This window comes from Chrysoperla carnea, chromosome 4 (assembly GCF_905475395.1).
Source record: "Chrysoperla carnea chromosome 4, inChrCarn1.1, whole genome shotgun sequence".
NCBI classification, from domain to species: Eukaryota; Metazoa; Arthropoda; class Insecta; order Neuroptera; family Chrysopidae; genus Chrysoperla; species Chrysoperla carnea.
Genome location: NC_058340.1, coordinates 52,918,235 through 52,943,916, shown reverse-complemented (window position 1 = coordinate 52,943,916; position 25,682 = coordinate 52,918,235). Strand labels below are relative to the sequence as shown.

General features: G+C 28.0%; 1 protein-coding gene across 4 annotated transcripts in view; it reads left to right on the top strand.

Moving 5' to 3' along the window:
- The window catches only part of LOC123298970 (ankyrin-3-like), an 84,342-nt gene that overhangs the window by 50,522 nt on the left and 8,138 nt on the right, over positions 1-25,682 (top strand). For 3 of the 4 annotated variants that reach the window (XM_044881072.1, XM_044881075.1, XR_006535289.1), the window contains exons 2-18: positions 7,719-7,826; positions 9,102-9,398; positions 11,277-11,603; positions 11,664-11,819; positions 11,901-12,177; positions 12,472-12,632; positions 12,990-13,193; positions 13,482-13,847; positions 14,143-14,298; positions 14,357-14,653; positions 15,314-15,500; positions 17,252-17,383; positions 17,994-18,111; positions 23,435-23,695; positions 23,767-23,927; positions 24,121-24,332; positions 24,394-24,604. In XM_044881072.1, the coding sequence (XP_044737007.1) occupies positions 7,719-7,826; positions 9,102-9,398; positions 11,277-11,603; positions 11,664-11,819; positions 11,901-12,177; positions 12,472-12,632; positions 12,990-13,193; positions 13,482-13,847; positions 14,143-14,298; positions 14,357-14,653; positions 15,314-15,500; positions 17,252-17,383; positions 17,994-18,111; positions 23,435-23,695; positions 23,767-23,927; positions 24,121-24,332; positions 24,394-24,604 (3,631 nt within the window). The remainder of the gene's footprint in view (positions 1-7,718; positions 7,827-9,101; positions 9,399-11,276; positions 11,604-11,663; positions 11,820-11,900; positions 12,178-12,471; positions 12,633-12,989; positions 13,194-13,481; positions 13,848-14,142; positions 14,299-14,356; positions 14,654-15,313; positions 15,501-17,251; positions 17,384-17,993; positions 18,112-23,434; positions 23,696-23,766; positions 23,928-24,120; positions 24,333-24,393; positions 24,605-25,682) is intronic. The other variant, XM_044881073.1, reaches the window with a different exon arrangement.

Below are 25,682 nucleotides of genomic sequence, written 5' to 3'. Positions count from 1 at the left end.
TATGTATATTTCATATTTACATGGTATAAATATTATTTTTAAACTATGAGTAACATAGATATAAATAAAAAAAAATTTTAAAAGTATAAATTATTAACTTTGTTATATATATGACACGATGAAAAACACATAAAATTGACATAAAATGAATGTGAAAAAGTGTATCATAAAAATAAATTCGAATCGAATTCAATAAAAAATAATAAAAACTAATAATATGTATTAGTCATGAATTAAATGTGAATAAAAGTATTTTTCAAATTGAATGTGTATTTTAAAGTGAATCATACTCAACTCAAGTTTTACAGTAGACACATTGTCTGATCAATTTTATTATACAACAATTACGCATATGAAAATACCATCCATGTAGTCAAAGACTTCAATTATTTTAAATTATTAAAATTACTTTTTCAGTCATTTTATTTACCCAATATGGTACACTCAAATTCAAAACAATCACTTTATTGAAACTTTCGGTGTGTTGATATGCTGTTTCTGCTTTTCCGCCGCAAATGATAACCAAATATACCAACAAAAAACCTTTGTACATAACATAGGAAGACATTAGACCACTTTGAAATGTTAAGAAATTTTGAAATTCTGGAATATCAGGGAATAACTTGGGACTTTATGTTTCGATTAGGGAAAATGATAAAAATATTTTCTAAGCTTCTAAGAGTAGACTTTAAAGGAGTTATTATTTTTCGTTTTCTTGCAATTTATATTCATTTAATATCAAATTTAATCAGAAAATCTTAATTTTAGAATCGATTTACTCTAGTAAAGGACTTGATTAAATTTTGAGTATTTCTGTATTTTTTACTTGAATTAAAAAATTTTCAAAACTTTAAATATAGGCAATTAAAAGCCTAATACGCACACTTTGTTAAAATTTGAAGACAATTTACCACGACTAACCTAAAAACAAATAAAAAATACTTTTTCAAAAACAAGCTTTTTTTGTATTAAAAAGTAGAAAGTAATATTTCCTATGAGTCACTCATACATGACTATTTGTAAAAGCTTGAGACGCTCCAAATCATCTTTGATATTAGCTTTACATCTTTAGCTTTTATAGTCATGTATGAATAACTCATGAAAATAATTATTTTCTACTTTTTAGTACAATAAAAGCTTGCCCCTAAAAAAATATTTGTTATTTAAATTTTTAATCTATTTTTGAATGAAAAATTTTTCTGGTTAATAAACATGCTTACTAAGAATTAGGAAATAATAGACCGGAAACAATTTCTGTAATAGCGTTACATTTTTGAACGCAAGGGCTAAAAACTTTTCCGATTACCCTGAGATTTTACTATTCAATGTCCAAAATACATCATGTTTAAATTTTGTACTTTTATTACTAACTGTTGGGTATAATTTTCATATCTCTATTTTTTGTTATTAAAATTTATAGTTTCTATTACCCCATAAATGATGCATATGACTATATATAATCCATGCATTTTTTTTTATTCATATTGATTCTAATTTACTGATCGAAACTGTACTGCTATGTGTGCAAATGTACGATGGCTAGTCAGTCAGTCGACTTTACATTTTTTTATGAATGAATTCAATTGACATACATTTTATTCTTTGTAATAATAAATAATAATTGTATTTTTAATATTGGTCATCGACTGTCGTAAAAAAATCATTAATGATAGGCGTCAGTCGGATATATAAGTACTTTTATTTTTTCTTATACTTAGATTTTCTTTTCTTGGATACACGCGCAATAAGAAAATTTATGAAATGTTATATTAGGTAAATAATGTTATTAAATTAGATCCTCTTACATTGGTTTTATAAACTTGGAAATTAGAATTTTCATAAATAATAAGGTTGTAGAAAATCTATTATATGCTTATCATTTTTGCTGCAAAAATAATATTTACAGAAATTTTAACGATAATTGATTTTATGAAATTGTATAACATTTAAATAATATTTTTCCCAACGCCGGATATTGATGAAGTAATAATATGATTTTAAAGAATTTATTTTTTTTAAATAATAACAATCCTTATATTTTATAAAAATTAATTTTGTGTTTTTTTATCTACATATCATGATTAATATTGGAAACTTTTATCCAACCGATTTATTTTTAGTGGACAAAAACTAAAGCTCCTTTATTAAAATAATTAGCTGGCCCGGCGAACTTCGTACCGCCTAACAGTCGAGACGTTTACATTTCAATTGACATTTTACCACAGACAATTTACATTTTACCATAGACAATTTGTTTTTGAGTAATGTTACAATAGTATAAATGTTAATAAATATTGACATTAATATTTATACGATACTAACGTCACTCAATTGTTTTGCTTTCCCGGAACCCCTCTACTAACACTTAGACTTTATGGTATGGTATTAAAGTTCAAATTGACTTTTAATTATTATTACGAATCTTCTCTGTATGGGAATATAAAAAAGTGTTGTTTTTAGACCTTTCAGGCAATTTTTTAAATTTTTCTTTCCGTAAGAACCATCCTCTTACTTCAAGGAAGATTATAAAAAAAGAATTAGCGAAATCAGTTCAGCTGCTCTCGAGATTTTCGCTTAGCAACACATTCAGCGATTCATTTTTATATTATAGATTATTAGCTATATCAAAATTTCTACATACACTATTGAAATCGAGTTTTTTTTTTATAGATTGAACTTCTTTTTGTACTTGTTACATAAAATAATTTGCTCTTAAGTTATCGCACAATTATTTTAAATAATTACTCTATAAAAAAAGCGTCAAAGAAAGCGAAATATTTTTGAAAGAAATAAAAATCTTAAAACTTATAATAATATTATATTATACAAAGAATATGTTTTAATAATGAGATAATGACATATATAAGAAAGATATAATTAAAATATATTTATTTAATAAACACGGCTGGAGGATGGTGTGTTAAACATATGCGGGTACAAATTTAATGGAATTTATGTTCTTATTTATCATATTTATAAAATTAACTAAAGGCATACTAAAAGCCATCATTTAAATTATCACTAAATTTAAAAAAAATTTATATTTTTCAACACATATTATGGCAGTTAAACAATTTTGTTTTGATTAAAATATTATTTGATAAAATATGATTTGTTAGTCATTATCCCAAAAAATATGATGAAAATGCGACATGATGACTACAAATAAGGTCAGATTTGAGCAAAGATGTCAAAGAACAGATCACAGATATGTTCAAAGCTTGGTATTTCCTATATGGAACTTGTGACCTATAACAACTATCAATGCATTACAAAGAACTTTCATATTTTTGTTTGAACCGTAGTATATAGGTATTAGAAAATAAAATACACCAAAGAGGATTTCAGAATTAATCACGATTCCTTTTCGATATTTTCTGTGAGTGAAATTGAAATATATTACAATCGGACGGAATATATCAATTGATTGAAGAGGGTCCCTTTATTATATCTCTTTGAGAAAAATCTTTTAAAAAATATTATTATACAACCAGTTCTCGGATTATCACTTTGTGGGAGCGCTGGGAAAAGTGAAAGATCAGAATTTTGAATTTTTGTCTTTTCATGATATAATATTTTAAATCAGCAATTTGCAAATTACATTTTTAATGGAAAATATACATCTAGTCTACTTAAATCTAAAAAAATTAAATAAATTTTACTAAATCACATAGTTCTATTGTGTATTATGTAAATATATAGAATTATCATTAAATAAACACACCTTTACTTGTGAAATGTCAATACCCTTTTTTAATCTCAAATATCAATGTTTTCCTAAACAAATTTGAGTTAAATACTATGATTTAGTAATACTGTCTGTGTAGTAAAAACTGATATTTGAATATGGCTTTAAAAAATTTTCAGACTTTAGGTCATAAGAAATCATAGGCGTCCTTACGGGGGGCACGTGCTCCCTCAATAACTTATTTACTACATATTATGTGAAATTATACATATTCATTAACATCATAAATAAACGTCTTAAAATATCTAACACCACAAAAACAAATAGCATACACATTCAAATGAATCATGTGCTTTATACAAATTAAATGGATGCGACAATATTAAGACGCTTTGCAATTACTAACTTTAGGAACTCTCAAGATACCATCGAAAAACCGTAACATTTTTTTGATATTAGTATTTCCTGGCTAATTACCACAGCAACGGTTGAAAGGTCATTTTCGTCATTCAGACGTCTGACAACCTATCTAAGGAGTAAAATGGGACAGGAGAGGCTAGCTGAATTGGCTTTGATGGCCGCTGATAGACAAAAGACAGCTGAGTTGATGTCAGATGTAGTACTCGATATGTTGGTCGCAAAATTTGCTATGCATATTAGAAGAATTGATTTACATTAAGATGGGCAGATATTTTTATTATTATTGTTATAATTTAAAAAAAATTGTATGTTTATTCTTCTTCTTAATATTATAATTTTAATGAAAGACTGACTTTTATAATTTTTGTTACAATTTTAAGAAGAGAAAGAAGAAGAGGTTTTAAGTATTTAAATCGAAAATTTAGTTTGTTATATATTCGTGAATAAAAAAATCTTTTTTTTTTTTAAATCAATTGTCTTATATTACTTAAATACAATTTTTTTTTCAAATTTAATCTCATGTTTATTTCTTTGCGAAAATATTAGAGCTTTCAATACAGTTATGTCTAATATTGACAGGTCATATCTTATCACACGTAATAAAAAATATTATTCGCATAAAAAAGTTTTGAAAATTATGTGTTTATAATAAAACTGACATATTTACATAAAACATTGATTGTATTCTGTTTTATAAATTATTTGTACGTTAAATTCCATAGATATTTATTATCTGTACCAAAATTACGATTAATGCAAAATATATTACAAAAGTATAATTTAATTATAGTCTAAGAGACGGTATAAGATCGGCCTTTATCTATTTGATCACCAGATGAAACATCACTACATAGTATAAAACAAAGTCGCTTTTTCTGTCCCTATGTCCCTTTGTACGCTTAAATCTATGAAACTACGCAACGGATTTGGATGCGGTTTTTTTTAATAGATAGAGTGATTCAAGAGGAAGGTTTTTATGTATAATACATCCATATTATAGTAGAGTAAGGGGTTGAAATAGGGGTTGAAATGGATATGACACGATATACAACCACTTCAAAGATCTATTGTTTTTATCTAATTTTAACCTTCGGAGGGTAGAAAGGTGTAGCGAGAAAGTGGGAAGGAATTATCGGATATTTTCAAAAATAAGTGGGGTATCAAATAAAAGAGCATGACGTGTACATTACAAAACTGTTATCCCACGCAAGGAAATGTGGAGGGAGGGGTGCAAGTGGGGATGTTGCCCAGCAAAGCGGGTAGTTCACAGCTAGTATTTTTATAAAATTTTATTGATTGATAAACACGCCTATGGTAACTGATCTATCGAAAAATGTTCATGGCTATTTTTAATTTTAATCATTTTTTGTAACTGTATTTGCAGGGAAGCCTATACCATTATTTTCGGAATTAAATTGTCTTTCTTCTGATACCAATTTGGATTGGTTAACGGAGTAGTTACCTACATTGACTTACGGTATGAACAAGTGTGTCTGCAAAAAACCGTTGTGAAAAATTGATTAAAATTAATTAAATATAGTTTCAAATATTTGATCAAATCTATTCGATAATCGTCAAATATGTTGGTAACAAAATTTTAGCGTAAAAAGGCGATATTTTTTTTAAAACGCTGACATTTTGAAAACGACGAGGCTAGGTGAAAAATTCATAAGACAAAAATTGTTAAGAAATGTCCAAAATATATGATTCAATTGTTTCTGAATCAAATATTTGATCAAAATCACACAATAATCGTCAATTTTGAAATCAATATACGTTTTGTATCTATAAAACGGCGAAATTTAGACAAAAATGTCGAAGAACAAAAAATGCTTAGAATAGTTCAAAATATAACATCTATTTTTTTCCATTTTCATGATTTTTCAGCACCATTGGATATTACACTTTTCACACTTTTTGGTCAAATCGACTTTTTTCTCCCTCATATGTACAGTTTGGGCACGGTCCCATCAAAATTGTAATTTAAGTTTTAATTTCCGACCTTTTGATCATTTTTGTAGACAGATATATGTTTTAAATTAAAAATTATCACGTTAAAACAATTAAAATCAACACTTAAAGTCATGTATTACAAAATTTAAAGACATCAATAAAAGAATACTTAAAAATAACATTAATTTGAAAGTTGATTATATTCGATATTAAATTACATTTACAAATTTTAGGGTAATTGTTTGATATTTCTAATATCCTAGGTTAAATCATGCGTAACGACGAGACTACGTCTGTATTCAACTACGGCTTCTTTGGGTAGACAACGAATTTATTTATCTTCATACAAAAAACAAATATTATTTTTTATATATAGAGTGATTTTTTTTAAAGTTTTCAACTAATTTTTTCGAAAACGATTTTTGGAATTATTTGCTGCAACAAGTCAAAAGTATTTAGGTAGTCCAACTAAAAGTTTTATGAATATGTACTTAATAAAGTGATATAATCGAAGCTAAGAGATATGCATAGTTTTCAATTTTTTAAATTTTTAAATAGTCTTAATTGATTGAGTATATCATAAAAGGTGGCCATGATTGTTTGACATTTACTGTTTTAAATTTTTACAGAAATCTTTAATTTATGATTCAAAATTTTTTTCATTCTGCTCCATCTGTGATCAAAAATTTTAAATAGTAAATGGCAGATTAAATTTAATTTATCTTTATAATTTATAGCTCATGTGTTATTCAGATGTATGAGCTATATTGCTGTACAGTTTCATTAAAAACCATTCGCTAGTTTTGGCATGAAAGCGTAACAAACAAACAAACATCCTTACTTTCACATTTATAATATATAGGGATTTTTTGTAGTTTATAAATTTTTAAATTAATTAAATAAAGTAGAATTTCAATTTTGAAGCCGCTATACTAAAACCTTGCTATAAGTGCTTGGAATAGCAGTTTTTATAAAAATCGCGCACACAATCAAACATTCATACTGATGAAAACTTTTTTTAAGTCGATTAAAAAATTAGGCTTTGCCTTAAAAGTTCAAGAAAAACAAGCCGGTTTATTGATTTGGTGAACTATGACTTATAAATATAATTCGTGCACATTCTGGGCAAAAATGTATATACCTGACCTTAAAAATGTTCAAAAAGTTCATGAAGGATTGGCTAAATCTCTGGCCAATCTCAACATGGCTACAAAATTTTTGTTGGCGACTGGAATAAGATTGGAGATCTTAGGTATTTAAATGCAAAGAACAAACAAACACGAGTTGAAGACAAAATATGAAATGTTTTCAGATTAAGAACCGCGGAAGTAAACCAGGTCGTGTTGAAAATAAAATTTGATTTGGAATAATTATAATATTTTTTTTTTTTTTGGGAAACGAATAAATACTTACAACATTAATAAACATCAAAAACGTAAACTAAAAATATTTTTACTCTGATTTCCGTCTTGATTAATTAATATTCATTGATGATTGATAAGAATTTCAGTTTGATTTTATTAAAATTAACTAGCGTAAAAAAATTAATTGATGTTTCAAATAAGAGGAAATACCTCATTTACATTTTCCATTAATAAAATACAATAAATTATTGTATAAAATTGATGTGTAATTTAGTTTTATTTTTTTGTTACAGACAGATCCAAGCACATCATTTCTACGAGCAGCAAGATCTGGACAACTAGAAACAATACAAGAATTTTTAGATTTAGGAACAATCAAGGATATTAATGTTTCAAATGCTGTAAGTACTAAAAATAAATGTTATATTTATAATGATCATTCCCATTAGTCGTGGAACCGAAGAACTGAAGCTTTCTGCGATTTTCTGCATTCAATTCGTTAAAGCGTCAGGAAATTTTGTGACCTAAATTGATTTATAAGAAATTACAAATTTGCAATTTGCATAATTAACTATATATAAAATTATTGTTATAGGGTACATACATGGTAATAAAAATAAATTATTTTTATGAGTTAACTTTTCGTAGAAAGTTCAGGATTACTTCATTTTGTGGTTTTACCAACAATTACTTTCCTTTTATTCAATCTATGAAATTTTTTATATTATTTAGTTTAACAAATGCAAAATATTATTTTATTATTTTTTATAATAAATTTCATATTGAATTAGAAAAAAATCAAATAGTGAATTTTAAAATATTTTTCATAGGGAAAAAACGATTTAAGGAAAAAATATTGAAAAATTAAATAATAGCAGGTACTTTCTCGTGTCCGTAACATAAACATTATTAATTCTGTTAGCGACAAAGTTAATTGGAAATAATGAAATTCATATTGAGCAGCAAGAAAGTTGTCAATTACTCTCACGACCGGCATTTACGGCCATTAGAAAATCCGAATAATTTGCTCATACTTTTTTAATTGAGTTATCCCTTTCAATTTTCCGTGAATAACGGCTAATTAAATGTATCATACGATTCATCATTTGCATACGAAAAGTGAATTTGGCACACGCAATGGGCAAGTCTTGTAGCAAAGAAGAAAAAATCTTTTCCCACATAAATAATACAACTGAAGTTTACAAAATTTAAAAAAAAACCCACAAATTTTTCGAGTACGGAACCCTAAACTTGCACTTGAAACATATCTAAGAATACTCTCCATTAAATTACCGTTTTCCTTTAAGCCTTTTCGAAACTGAACCGATTTTGAAGGTCATTGCCATTTTTAGTTTTTTCAAGTACGAGACCCTAAACTTGCACTTGAAACATAGCTAAGAATACTCTCCATTAAATTACCTTTCAAACAAAAGTAAAAAAATCAAAATCGGTTCATCCGTTTAGACGCTACGATGCCACAGATAGATAGACAGACAGACCCACACGCATAGCGCATAATACGCCTTTTTTAGTTCGGGGGTTAAAAACAGATTATTATACCTGTCCTTTTCTGCTACCACAGTCAAAACTATTAACGTAGAATCGCCCAAATTTTATAATTTTATGTAAGCAACTTAAAAATTAAAAATATTTCTGTAAACTATTTCATTTTACAGAATGGTTTAAATGCTCTTCATTTAGCAGCAAAAGAGGGTCATACTGATGTGGTGCTAGAATTAATTCGACGGGGTGCAGTTGTAGATGCAGCTACTAAGAAAGGCAACACAGCTTTACACATTGCATGCTTAGCTGGACAAGAAGAAATTGTACGAATATTAGTTCAAAATGGTGCTGCTATTAATGTACAATCACAAAATGGTTTTTCACCATTATATATGGCAGCTCAAGAAAATCATGACGGCTGTGTTAAATATTTATTATCGAAAGGTGCTAATCAAACTCTTGCAACAGAAGTAAGTAATTATTATTGTTGTTTTATTGTCATTAAAACAATAATATTTTGCGCATTGAGCTAACCTTTCCAAAAGAAAAAGATTAAAGATCTCATAAAAAACTTAGATCATTAGAATTTGGAGAAAAAGGAAATAAATCTAACGTATTTTTTATCTCTTTTAATACCAATTATAAATTAAGTACCTATAATTATCCATCTGTAAACCACAATACATTTTAAATGCTTAGATTTCTTACAATTGTTTAAAAAAGTATTACAAGTCTATTCACAAGCTAGCATATATTACTGATTATTTGTAAATTGAATTTTACTCTGTTAGTTTTAAGCGAAATAAAAAGAATTATTGGAATTAGTGATACTTGAGCTATAACCCCTAACGCTAAAATTTCGTTGGGAAACACTAAAATTAAGAGTTCCGAAAAATCATGGAAAATATTTGAGCCATTGAACTCTAGCTTCAATGATTGGCTGAAGCAATCTTCAAAGTTCTATATATCTATACTCACCAACATATGGGAACCAAACTTTTAGTCAACGGAAAGGCAAATCAGATATTTTTGGTCTTAAAAAGTAGGTGGGAATGCAAAAGCTCATAAATACAACAGTATTTAGATAATGGCATATAATCAGATTTAGGGAAAAAAGCCCGAAACTGATAGACTGAATCAAATTTCTGTAATAGTGTCCCATTTTTGAACGCAAAGGCTAAAAATTGCTGAACCAACCAACTCCTCTATAGTCGACAAACCCAACAAAACTCGTAATTACTATTGTTTCCGATTACCGATTAAACAGCACAGTAAATGGGGGAATCAGGTCTAGAAAGAGGCAGCTATCCACCTTTGAATCCCTCTCGATAAACCCATGCTTGCAGGTGACTTCTTTCTTGTCTATTGGGCAAAAAAAAGTATCCACTCCGTTGTTCACATTAGCGTGTGACTAGGCATGTCAGACAAAATATTTAACTGTTTAAAATTTTTTGTCTTGAAATTTCTTTTGCACACACAAAACAATTTCTTTAAACACAATTAAGAAGCGTGTAGATCAAAAGAACAGTAAAAAGTTATTGTATTAGCGTACCGATTTGTGAACATTAATAATAATAAACCGTTTATTATTTATTTGTATACATCCAAAAAATAAAGTATTATTATGTAACGAAAATAGACCATGTAAAATTATTTTTCTGTCAGTAAATAACAGCACGATTTTTATGCATAATTTGTCCATAGAATTAGAAATAAAATTTAAATCAATGGCAATTTGAATAAGACTATATTTTCCATGTTTTCAAACTGAATATATAGATCCATTAAAATCCGCCATTGAGCTAATTTTAGGATGGAAAATTTTTGCAGGATCCCGTTTATAAAATTCTCTTACGCAACGTAAAAGGCCAGGTTGCGCTAGTTTTACGATTTTTCCCTCAAAAAGTGTATGAAAAAATCAGACTTTATTATATTTAAAATTTTTAATATATTGTAGTGTAAAGCTTACGCGCGAAAAAGCACCCAAAAATAAAGATTTATTGTTCTGTGCATCCTAGAAAGATGGAATTTTCACCAATCGACTCGAAATAAAGTCAAATTTACAGAAAAGTTCGAAAAATTTCATTCTCCACAACGCAATCCCCGGAAAATCCACAAACAAAATTTTTTATTACTTATATATTCTGGTCAGCATACTTTTTATAAAAATTTTGATAGGAAATCATTTCCTAAGCACTCTGCAGAAACCATATTTTACTCACTGGTGTACATACCAATTACTTTGTTTGTTTCTTTGTTTCGCTTTCACTAAAAAACTACTGCACTGATTTTGATAAAACTTCATAGTATACCAATTACTTATTTCGATATTTATTATTTATTTTCAGGATGGATTTACTCCATTGGCGGTAGCAATGCAACAAGGACATGAAAAAGTCGTTGCTGTACTATTAGAACATGATACTCGTGGCAAAGTTCGATTACCAGCTCTACATATTGCTGCAAAAAAGGATGATATCAAAGCTGCAGCTTTATTATTGCAAAATAATCAAAATCCAGATGTAACATCAAAAAGTGGTTTTACACCATTACATATTGCTGCTCATTATGGCAATGATAATGTCGCAAAATTACTTCATGAGAAAGGTGCTGATGTTAATTTTGCTGCAAAACATAATATTACACCTTTACATGTTGCGTCAAAATGGGGAAAAGTATGTTGAAGTACAATTTATACAAAAGATTCAGAAAATAGTCATTTTTATCATTTTTAGGTCAGTATGGTAATGTTACTTATTGAAAAAGGAGCAAATATTGAAGCACAAACACGAGATGGGTTAACGCCGTTGCATTGTGCTGCAAGATCGGGTCATGAACAAGTCTGTGATATTCTTGCTGATAAAGGAGCGTCTCTAAATTCTAAAACAAAGGTAAATACGGAAATGCAGTCCAAATTTCATAAATATTACATTTTATCGCTGTTGTCTTCTAATACGGATATTTATTTACAGAATGGTTTAGCTCCGTTACATATGGCAGCCCAAGGAGATCATGCGGAAGCAGCCCGTAGTCTTTTACGACGTGGTGCGCCCGTGGATGATGTTACGGTGGATTATTTAACTCCGCTTCATGTCGCATCACATTGTGGTCATGTCCGTGTTGCAAGACTATTATTGGATAAGAAAGCCCATGCTGATGCGCGTGCTTTAAATGGTTTTACGCCTTTGCATATTGCATGCAAAAAGAATCGAATTAAAATTGTAGAATTATTATTGAAATATGGTGCAAGTGAGTATAATTGTATTTAAACATCGTCCAATTTTTCGGGCCCAAAAAAATTTTACGAGCACATTATTTTCAAAGCTTTTTTCATATCCCAGTTGCTCATTATAATATCAAACTACCTGCGGATTACGCCTACATAAATTTTTGACCTGCAAATAATTTTTAAAAAAGCTGGTTTTATATACGTAAAAGTTGTGTGTACAGCTTCAAAGTAACGCAGAAAATATATTTCTAACTTCTAATTTTACAACTTACCTTTTTGAATGTGTAATAAAAAATATGATTTATCTTAAATAGGTATCAGTGCTACAACAGAAAGCGGTTTAACTCCATTACATGTTGCAAGTTTTATGGGTTGCATGAACATTGTTATTTATTTATTACAACATGATGCTAGTCCAGATGTTCATACAGTTCGTGGTGAAACGCCCTTACACCTTGCTGCTCGTGCCAACCAGGTAATTCAATTCAACATAAACATGAATTTATTATTAATGCAAATTTTTAAGTATTCAACAGTTGGCTAACTTACCTTGAATATTATCAATTGGCTAAGCCCTAAAAGCCATTAGGCAGTCTTATATTAAAAACCTAACAGACTGTGTTCAACACTTCGCTTTTAAACTTTTCCACTTTATAATTAAACTTATTTTCTCGATTGGATATTTTCAATTTGAAGTAAATGACAATTGAGATGATGACTAAAATTTTTATTACTTCAAGTGAAACACTGCTTACGAAAACAGAAACAACAGAAAAAATAGGAATACAATTTTGTAATTCAACACTAACAATTAAATGATATTTTTTTACAGACTGATATTATTAGAATTTTATTACGAAACGGTGCTTCTGTGGATGCTAAAGCTCGTGAACAACAAACACCTCTTCATGTCGCATGTAGATTAGGAAATGCTGACATCGTTCTTTTACTGTTACAACATGGTGCCCAACATGATGCAGTTACGTCAGATATGTATACACCATTACATATTGCAGCAAAAGAAGGAAAGGAAGAAGTAAGTTCATAATTTATTGTTTTCCGAATATACCCTCAATTATTACGTTAGGCATATATATATTAGAATGAGAAATCAGCTAATTATATGTATAAAAAGGTGCCTCAAAATTAACTAAATAAATTTTAAGAGATATGCTATTCTATACTAATTAAAAAACTATGTTTTCTATCAAAATTACTAATTAATTTTAAGACAACTTTTATGTATAAACTGATTTGTTTAAGAGAAACGAAAATTGAATGTTAATTAAATTATAATGTAAATTAAACAAAAAATATTTTCTAGGTTTCTCAATTACTTTTGGAAAATGGTGCATCAATCACTGCCACCACAAAAAAAGGTTTCACACCGTTACATATTGCAGCCAAATATGGTCAATTAAATATTGCCAAACGTATTATTGATAGTTGTACAGCAAGAAATAATAATAATAAAAATGATGAAATTTCGGAAAAAAGTTTAATCGAAAATCAACTAAAATCAAAGGAAATAATAGATGCAGCTGCAAGAAATGGTGTTACTCCACTTCATGTTGCCGCACATTATAATAGTCAACCAATAGCACAACTTTTACTTGAAAATGGGGCATCGCCACAAGCTGTTGCTCGAAATGGACATACTCCATTGCACATCGCAGCCAAAAAGAATCAAGTAAGTAATTTGTTCTGCTTTCAATTATAAAAAAAAGTTAATTTGTTGCTATTGGCTTTGAAAAAGTTTTGTATATTCAGGAAATATAAAGGAAATGATTAAAATATTATCTGAGTTTCTTGAGATTAGACTCTGAAGACGTTAGCGTCAATTTTATTCATAAAATCTGATATTATTCACATTATTGTTATAAAATTTCTAAAATCAACAGTCAAGGCTTACACTTATTGAGATGTTAAAATTGCATGTTGTACTTTATATTAAAGTTATTTTCAATTAATCGTTTTTTTATTAGATGGATATTGCTGCTCTTCTGTTAGAACACAAAACAGCCGCAAATGCAGAATCTAAAGCCGGCTTTACACCATTGCATTTAAGTGCACAAGAAGGTCATACTGAAATGACACAACTATTAATTGAAAATTCCGCGAATATTGATCACGCAGCTAAGGTAAGTTAAATTTAATTTACTCATAAAAACAGTGATTAAAATTGATTTTTTATTCTAGAATGGTTTAACTCCATTACATTTGGCTGCACAATACGATCGATATCAAGTTGCAAAAATTCTACTTGATCATGGTGCCAATTCAAATTCAACAACGAAAACTGGTTATACACCATTGCATGTGGCCAGTCATTATGGCAACGCTAATATTGTTAAATTACTCCTTGAAAATGGAGCAAATGTGGGATCAGCGACTGAATTAGGTTATACTCCATTGCATCAAGCCGCACAACAAGGGCACACTCTTATCATAAATATTCTCCTTAAAAGTAAAGCAGATCCTAATGCTCAAACCAAAGTAAGTGCAAAAAAAAATTATACCAAATAATTCTCCTTTCTTGATTTAAAGCGATCGTTTAACCAAAAATAACTAGTAATATAGTCAGAGCCGAAACTACAATAGGGTAACTCGGGTGCCTCCTGACAAGGGGTGGAGGATCATTCAGAATTCGTCATTGTTTTCATCCGGATGTGTACACAGCACTTTTGAAATTTCTAACTGTTCCTATCACTATTGCGAAAGCTGAGAGGACTTTCTCTTAATTAAAGTTGATTAAAAACTTTTGGCCTAGCTCAATGGGACAAGATAGACTCAGTAATTTAGCGAGCCTGTCCATCGAAAATCAAAGAGTGCGCAAAATTAACTTCAATAAAATAATAATTGAATTTGCTACCGTAAAATTTAGTAGAAACAGGTTTTAGTTATAAGTTCTTGCGTTTTTATGTAGCGAAATGTTTTGAAAGGGCTTGTAAACCATTACGTGCGAGTATATCATGAGTATCATGACTGTTTATATTATTATAACGAGTGATTTTTGGACGTGAACCCCCAAAATTTGTCCCGGGGTCTTTTCATTTCTACTTTCGACCCTGAATGTAGTCTAGTGCGTAAATGTATATCTTCTCCACTTCCCAAAAATAACAATAGAAGAATAAAAAAAATTTTTTCTTATTTCAGAATGGACAAACAGCATTAAGTATTGCAAACAAATTAGGTTATGTAACTGTTGTGGAAACACTTAAAGTTGTAACAACAGAAACGATTATAACGACAACAATAAGTTCAACATTTGAAGAGAAATATAGAGTGGTTGCACCTGAAGCAATGCATGATACATTTTTATCAGATTCAGAGGATGAAGGGGGTAAATATATATTAAACAATATTTATTATTATTAATTAATCAAGTATCTTGTATTCTAATTGAATATTGTTTTTCTTTTATCTATAATTTTATTAATTTATAAGTTTATGCTAAAGATTTCAATCATTTTTTTTTAAGAAAAATGAAAAAAGATTTAAATTTTTACAACTGATTCCACCACATCAATTAAATTGTCGATTAAGCCTAAATCCGCCTCTGCACGTTATCCTAATAAAACAAAACCTTAATAAAACACAATAATATTAGCAAAATGGAAAAATTTGAAGTTTTACAAGATAAATTTTACTATAATTTGTTATCTAATCTTTTTTTACCTGTACGTTTAAAGTATTTCGATAACAATATAACACTCAATGGGATTAGGAACCACCCACCATTCTAAGTATTATTAACATTATATGTTATTCATATATAATGTTATAGTTATAACACTTAGATTGGTAATACACGTGCGTTTTTTGTGATAAAGAGTGAAATGAAAATGATACCAAAAAGTTTATTAATCAATTAACCACCCATTTATACGCCTTTTGTGAAAAATTCATATCGATTCTGTATGGTTTATGAGAAATTAACTATCGAAGTCGTGTTTTTTGGTATAAATACTCTTTTTTGGTAAAACCATTGAATTTGGCAATTAATAAAATTGATATAAATTTTTAACAAAAGGCGTCTAAAAGAATGTACTAGGCATCAAAATACCTTAATATTTACAGAAATATTTGCTATATTAATAACCTACTCCTATATTGGCAACTCATAATATTGCTATAATTCTTGTCACTATGGCTAGTATTGGGGAAATTTTTCGCTTCAACTCAAAAAATTCGCCAAAACTGCTGAGTTCTTACGTATCGAACTATTTAAATTAGTTCACTTCATGTTAATTAGTGATTAAATTGATGATGTCAGATAGATCAGACGAGTTCCGTAAATAAATAAACAGCTATTCGCTCCGAGCGTGAATTTCGTTTCCATGACAACGATACACTACTTTAATTATAGAATTAATGGATGCATATATAATTGTGTGGATTGCATTGAAAACTTACATTTAAAATTTAATATTCTTGTTTCACAAATTTAAATAAATAATTACGATAATTAACATTTGAAAAATAATATTTGTACAATTTGATTTCTTATTTTCACAATTTTTAATGCATTAAGTTTAATTAATTAGTGTTTTTCAATCATTTTAATTTGACAGTTTCTATATCATTAACATGTAAATAATTGCAAATTAGTCATAACAGCCCACTTTATCTCCAAAATTTTTCACTTAAAGCGCTGGCATCGATTTTATTATCCCTACCATGACTACGCACACAACGAATTGCATTTTATATAAAATTTTCGATGATCTTTAATATTATGGTCATCGTAAATTATTTCTAATTTACCGAAATTATTTTTCAGTTGTTATATTTTAAGGTTATGTTCATTTCGCTAATGGCTAATAAAACCGTTTAAAAGAGCAATTTTTTGAAGAAAATGTTTATTATTTATATACCAAATATATAAATAAATTAAGGGAAATACACCTACAAATTTTGCATATCATCCATCCTAAATTCTGACTATGATTAGCTTCATTCTAATTTAGTTAAAATAAACTTTTTATTAAGAGGTGGTGTAATCAGTTTTTATTGACAAAAAGTATATAAATATTAAATTTATGATCTTTAGACTGAACTTGGTAGTTATTAATTTTGATTTTATTTTTTTAGTAGAAGATCCAATGTTGAGTGACACTCAACAATATCGGTATATGACAGTAGATAACATGAAATCGTTAGGAGATGATTCAATGCCCATTGATGTTACAAACGATGAAAGACATGAGAACAAATTGTTTTCAGGTACAAAAATTTACTGCAATATACCTTTACTCATTATTTTCATTTATTCATTTTAATATGTTCAGATTATTAAAATGTTTAAATCGAAATAATATTTGTTTTTTTTAATAATTTAGTAGTACCCAATTAAATGTTCCTTTTTTTGAATCATTTTTGTATTTATGATTTATTTTTCTCAAGTAATTTTTGCTGATAGACAAAATAAACTCAGAAATATGACAAATGGGTCTCGTTTCGCTTTTGCTTTTCGTATTATTAAGGTACAAATATACAGACGAGTTCGATTACATTTTCACATCGAAAAATTTTTGGGATTTTCAAGACCAAATAATATAAGCATTCCAGAATTTCTGCTTACGCTTACAACCAAAATGTAAAAAAAAATGATACAATTTATCGCAAAAGCATAAAATATATATGGGTTTAAAAAACATTTTTCCCATATCATTATTTATATGCTCAAATATCCGGTTTTTTTGAAACTGTATGGCTTTTTTTCCACAAAATGTTCATATAAACTTGTAAAATCTAATTTGAAAGCATTTTTTTTTTAAATTTTCTAAACTACTCTTGAAAATCTTTATATATCGCGTATGTTCATAATTTCTAGGTGGTCCTATGAATGGTGACATTGTTATTCATTCTATTCGAGAATCTGTTCTTACAAGTGGAGTACCCCCTACACAAGTCGATAATGTAAACATTACTCGACCACCTATTCATGCTGGGTAAGTTATCTATTAAATTTATTTTAACGTAAATTTATTAATAAATTAGTTATTTTGTGTCTTAATATTTAGGAATAAAATAACAAGGACTTATAACTTTTCCATCTTTTTAGAATTTCTTATAGATTATTGTTGATAACTAATAACTGAATTATTGAAAAGTATATAGTATTAAAAGTATGTAGTGTTATGTCGCTGAAGTATTATTAGTTGTCAAATATTTGTGTATATTTGGCTTTTCAAATTTAAGTTTTATGGGATTTTAATGCTATGAAAGGCTCTATCTAGCGATAGAAAAAAGAACTGTAGGCGGTGGTTAGTCCGCATAGATATATAATATTTAACGGAAATGTTGTTTACAAATTGTATATTGCATACCCTACATACATACATATATAAAACATTAAAATAATTGTATTTATTTTAATTTGGGTCATTATATCATTTAAGTGACGTTGTAGTGTGCCAATGTTCAATTTAAAAAAAAAAGTATATCGTGATTTAAGTATATAAAATTAAACGTACAATATTTATATAAGAATACAAACTACGAAATTTATAGATTATAAAAGACTAGGTGGGTAAATATGGCACAGCACATTAAAATGTAGAATAAAGTAGGATCTTTTGTATTTTCATTCAATGAAAAAATCAGCTGAATCTAACAGGTATGGTTTACATTTTTTTACTCATAGCACTGATATCATAGTGTTAAAATCTCATAGACTGTTGTCAAAGAATACAGATGTTTATGCCTGTATTCTTTGCTGTCGTTTTTAAAATAAGGGGATTATGATTTAATTTTACTGTAAAATTCGAAAAGAATAAAATATTCCTTCATTCTTTCTAAATGAAATTTTTTAATTTTGTGATAGTCTGTACAAATATTGATCTACTAACATTTCATCTTCGACCAATCGTGAGTTTAGAAATAAATTTTACATAGAATATTTACTTGATCGAGAGTCAACTCATATTAACACACAATTTCGGTCAATATAATAAGTTTTTTAATGAAATAAATAAATGATAATAAATAAAAAATGATACTTTATGTATTGAAAATTCATTAATTAATATTTTTTCATAAATATACTATCAAAATATATTGTATACACCGAAATTATGAGCTACGAATGGAATAAATATTTCGATTCGTGTATTCGAGTAAAAATAGCAGCTCTTCAAGTGACAATAGACCTATATCCGACTTCATTTGAGTTGGAGAAATCACGAAGTCAATATTCGAAAAAAATCAAATCTGTATATTATAAATGAATTTTCATGTACAACATTGTGTTGATTGCTTATCGTAACTTCTCCATACACTGGGTTACGATAAACAACACCCACGTTCAAGAAGCCAAGACTCATCATTTTCCCTGACGAAATATTTTGCTGATATACACGATACTTAGAATAATGTAAAGAAGTTTTTACCTTCCGGATTAATATTTAATTTATGTATTACGAGTTAATTCAGTACTTTCCAATAAACAATACTCTGCATATGAGCGCACAAAAGTCATTAGACACATAGATTTGATTTTTTTCCAATCTCCTAACTTATTATTAACCCTTTGATATTGAGAGAAAAAAACTCTCAGGAAGAAAGCACACAAATTTCTTCAATTATTTCCGATGTACTACCGTCTTAAATGCTTCCTTTGATCCTTCTTTAAGATTTTATCATGCCGACAGAAATTAACTAAGTTTTCGACTACGAGAAAGCTGCTAAAATATTCATCAAATAATTGATTTTTTTTCTTAATTAAAAGAAAATCTTATAGGATAATGTAAATAAAAAGCTACAATTCAATAAAAATGTACTTTAAATGAATGATTTTGTGTTCTGTTCAAGCATCAATCGCATAAAAAGATATCATAAATTTCAAGCTATTTATAAGTGATTAAAACTGCTTAAGACCGTGCTTCAGGCTGAATTCAATAATAACCACAATAATATTATGTTGTGATAGGTTTATTAATTATCTGCTTAGAAAAATGTTAAAATTGATTAATTAATTTTCTGCAGCATTGTCGAGTATTTGATGCATCAATGGCCACAACTCAAAGGACATGGCTTAACCCGTGAGAGGTATTTTGTAATCAAATATTATCAAGTGGCACATTTATAAATTAATGGTTCAATTAATTAATTAATTAAAATTTATTTATTGTATTATAAATAACATTTATTTATTGTTTTAATTATATTTATATATTACTATACTAACTTGCATTTTCTAAGGAATGACTTTAATTTTATAGTACTCCATTGTGATATATAAAAATTGCATATAATGTATATAATAATGTTGTCATAATAACTTGTACATATATTGTGTTATTTGTCAATGTAAATATATCAAATTATTCACGATGTTAAATAACTATTTTCTATGAGGTACATACGTTACGGATAAAGGCCAAAAGGTTGCAATTCTATGGAACAATATGATTGTTTACGGGCCCCGGTACAATCTTACCGTTTTTGAGATACAAATGATTGATATTGTGGAAATTAAAGACTATTCTATGGTTTCTATGAAATATTTTATTTGTAATTTATTGTATCTCATTAAAAAACTATAAAAAACTAAAATAGTAAATCTATAAATAATAAAAATAGATATCGGTGAATAAATTTACAAACTCAAGTTATTTAAGGTCCTGAAGAACATTAACAATCTAATTAGCAATTGGAATAAAATACATTCAGTTCAACTCTACAAACAACTTCAATATTCTTCGCAATCGTAATCAACAATTCGCACTCATCAAAGTCTCCATGCAACCATTTAAATGTTTTGAGTCAATATTCTAAAATTTCTAATTTCCAATTTTTCACACTACGTATCAGCGTGTTCTCTTAAAATACTAAATTAGATACGTTTTAAACTTTTCGAAGCTATGAGGCTCTAAAGGTGGAGGTGTCATATGGTAATATGCATTTATTTTGAGAGTTGCAAGAATTTCAAAATATGGAGAAGCATAATGCTTCTACATTATTCATCGACTGACTATGATTATTATAGCATATACCTACTTCAATTATCATTATTTAATTTTATTAAACTTTTCAGCTTTTAAAAAATAAATCTAAAATTTCAACAATGAATTATTTAATTTTGCATTAATTTAAATTATTTAAAGCATTAATTGTTAGAAATAATGATTCGAAATGCTGAATTCACATCAGAGCGACAACGCGATGGAAGAACACTATTCTAATGAATTAACTCTGTGATTCTTTCATCCCTTCATCGCTTGATGCCCATCGCTCTGGTGGAAATCCATCATTTGAGTTATAATAATTAAAGTTATGCAAAAACAATATATTTTTTAAATAAAAATCTTTATGGATATTTTATGAGACTATATTATTTTGGCTCAAATCGCTTCATTGAAGTTGAGACATTCAGTAATTTTTCGAAATTTCTTAATTGTTTCACAAATATCAAATTTTTAAATGTGTCTGTATTAATGATAAGATTTTAATCAACTTAATTTTATATTCTGTATTAGTATAAAATTAAAATATCAAATTTCAATGTTTAAGCTTTTTACATCTAGATAATTTGTTCGAATTCCTATAGCTATATATATTTTTGCTTTGTTTGGTTTAAATTGTTCTAGTAATTCTCAGATTTGTTTGTTATGTGGTTAAAATGCCAAATAACTAACTTCTAAATTCACACAGATTATGATTATTGTTTTCGGGAGAGCTAAAATAATTGCATTCAACTAAAATATATAATTTGAAGACAGTTGTCTTTTCGGCAATTCATTAACTCTATATATTTTTTATCTTTATTTATTATATTTTTGGATATTATTTACATAAATTAAAATATTTGTCTAATTTGTTTTTAAAAGTAACATTGGGATAACATGTTTATCGAGTTACAGTAATAAAGGGTTAAAACTTACAATACTATTATTAAAAGCCGAATTAATTATTTATTACTAATAAACTATAATTTACAAATAAGAAATGTTAATTTTACAATTAAATCGCATCTAAATCTATAACATATTCGTTATTAAAAACTAAAATAAAAAATTTAATGAATCCTAATCGAAACGAAAACTAATATTTACTAAATATGAAATTTTAAAAATAATGTAATGATATACAAGGATGTTTATAATACTTTTCGAAACTAAGAAAACGAATTCATTGTACTAAAACAGGAAAAGTTCTGGAATTGGGAACGGAAAATTTATCTTTTTGTAAATCATAGTGCATTAGGCGCTCAATTCGATAGTATTTATTAGAATAAAATATATGAAACAATCGGGCTCGATTAAAAATGCCCTGTCCGATCGTTAGTTTAACTGGTTTTAGCAGATTCAACAAACTTTTCTTCAATATTTGAATTATTCCCAAATTTTCTGGAACCCGATCGCAGCGTCACCTTTCGGATCCAATTTAATTTTAACCGTTCCAATTTTTTAAATTCTACACAACATTTTACAAGGAATTGAACAATTTCTTGTACTCGCTTTTTAATCTAGCATTATTTGTAAGAAAATAAAATTATCTCTCCCTACTTAACTCTAGAAATTTTTTTCTTATTTCGTTTCATACTTTCGACACCGATTCCTATCTTATTTTTCTTTTTTTGCTACGAAACATACGACCACAAAATTTATTCAAGTATTTTATAAACATCCGGTACAAAATCTGTAATGTAAATACTGATATCGCATTTATTAATTTATTTAAAGAAATTGTAAACATATTTTACAGGCGCTTCTGTTGTTTTTCTTTTACAATAAATCTGGCTTCTAAAGAATAATGGTTTTTTAATATTACTAAAAGCAATGGTTTTATTTAATTCATAACATAATATAGCTTTATATGGTGGTCACTTTGAGGAAAAATCTGGAAATGAAATGATTGAAATTTTGATACCGCATTTTTTGGATCGTTACGCACGATCTGTTAAAGAGACTAATTTATTTAGGTTATCGTGTTTAGAAACGACTAATACTTTTCGTGTAATAATTAGTACCTATTTTTAGACATAAAATTTGGATTTATAAACTAATTTACGTAAAAAATAATTGGCCACCATATTTGACCTTTAAATATTATCATTCAGTTTTTTATTACAAAAACGGTCGATGTAGTTTTTTCTTATAAAATTTTTTCAGCATAAAGCTATTTTACTTAGAAGGCAGATATCACAATATTGTAACATGCGCAATATTTTAATAATATTGCTCAATTGCACTGTAAAATAACTACACAATTTGAATATATTGTAATTGATATTGCTAATATTAAATGTTAATATTATAATTTAATTTACAGTTTTCTCGTATCATTTCTTGTTGATGCACGAGGCGGAGCTATGCGTGGATGTAGACATAGTGGAGTACGTGTAATAGTTCCTCCTAGAGCTGCATCAAGTCCAATTCGAATTACTTGTAGATATGTTCGTATACATAGGCCAAATGTTCTAAGTTCAAATACTATTACTAATTCTGCGCCACCTACTTTACCATTAGGAGAGGGAGAAGCATTAGCTAGCAGAATTTTAGAATTGGGACCAGTTGGTGTTAAATTCCTCGGGTAAGCATTCAATTTATAGTAGATATTGAATAATATTATACATTATTTTTATTTAATTTCTTTTTATTCAGGCCTGTTATATTAGAAGTGCCCCATTTCGCCTCATTACGTGGTGATGAACGAGAAATAGTAGTTTGGAGATCGGATACTGGAGAATCTTGGCGTGAACATTCTCTTGATGCAAGTAATGAAGCAGTACAAGATGTTTTACAAGATAGTTTCCAAGGAGAAGGTAGGTATTTTATTTAAATTTGTTTAGTATTCACTATCCCCAACAAATTAACTTTTATGTTCCAATAACAAATCCATTTAGTCATTAAAAACAGAATTAATTTTATTTAGTATACAAAAAAATTATTTTACGAATAGAGATTAGTTTTTTATTCCATGAAATTCAGTTATTAATTAGAAAATGAAATTTACAGAATTATTACAAATTGAAGATTTACACACATCACGAATAGTACGAATATTAACAAACGAATTACCACGATACTTAGCTGTAGTTCAACGTTGTCGACAAGACGGGGGTATTATTGGTCCTGAAGGTGGTATTTTATCCTGTAGAGCTGTACCACAAGCGCAAGCAGTATTCCCACCAAATGCTTTAACAAAACGTATTCGTGTTGCGCTTCAGGTAAGATTAAACAAAAAAACTATTAATACATAAAAATTATATGCATGCTTTTTTTTAATAGGCACAACCAATGGATCCTACATTAGTTCATAAAGTATTAGGACGTAGTGGTATTGCAGTTTCACCCATTTTAACAATTGAACCAAGGCGTAGAAAATTCCATCGTGCTATTACACTCGGTTTACCTGCACCTAAAGCACAATCAATGGGCATGATTAATCAATATCAATCTAGCGGTGCCCCTACACTAAGGCTTTTATGTTCAATTACAGGTATGCAATAATTGTGTATATATTTTTTGTAAGTAATTATGTTGTCTGTGGGTAATTCTTATAATTATTGATGTTTTATGTAATTATTCGCATCACTTAGGGAAAAAGACAGGTAATTTTGACGATATTATACTCATTATCGATTATATTTTATTTATGAACAAATTGTTATTTTAATATGTCGGACAAATGTGATTTTTCCCATATTTAAGCGTGAATTTTTCATAATAATCCATGTAGAATCGTTTACTATATGCATAAATAATTAATATGCATGAGTTTTTAAAATTCAAAAAAAAAGTTTTTAAATCTTAATAATTATTTTTTTAATAGTTCAAATTTTTCTATAAATTTGTATTCCAAATTAGATTCGAAATAGAACTCAAAAAATATACACCTTAATTTTCTTAAGCTTAATTTAGTTTATTTCACATTTTATAGACCATTCACAAATAACCAATGACTTGCCAATGATTTTTTTTGTAATTTATAGTAGCTTTCTAATTATTTTATATTTGGCATGTAAATATCTTGGAATCAAAGTAAATAAAAATTACGTTTACGACCAGCGTGTATTTTGGTAACTCATTTTATCGAGGACGGAAAATTTGGGAGGTTGTTCTTATGATCGTGTCCTCAACTGTACAATTATTTTTAGATTTGAAATTGTCTTCAATTGAGACAGTTTAGCCAGTCTGCAATGTAGAACTTATTGAATATCTCTCAAGTTCGAATTCACTTTATCAAAGATAAAATTTGATATTGACAGCAAAATGATATTATCCTCAATGTAAGTGGGGAATTTTATTCAGTTCGCCATGTGTCGGAATATGTCTTTTAATTCATTTGATCAAGGATAAAGATCTTATATAACTTTATTAAAATAGCAACAAGATGATACCAGCGTGGTAATTATAGAATCATTTACTTTTCCTTAATATCTTTCAAATTATAAATTTCAAACCAATCTCATAACGAGCTCTTTTGTTTGATTATGTTACACTTTGTACTTGGAAAAAGTTGACATTTCTCACCTTTTCAACCCTCCGTGCAAGCGGCAAAGGGCGATACAAAATTT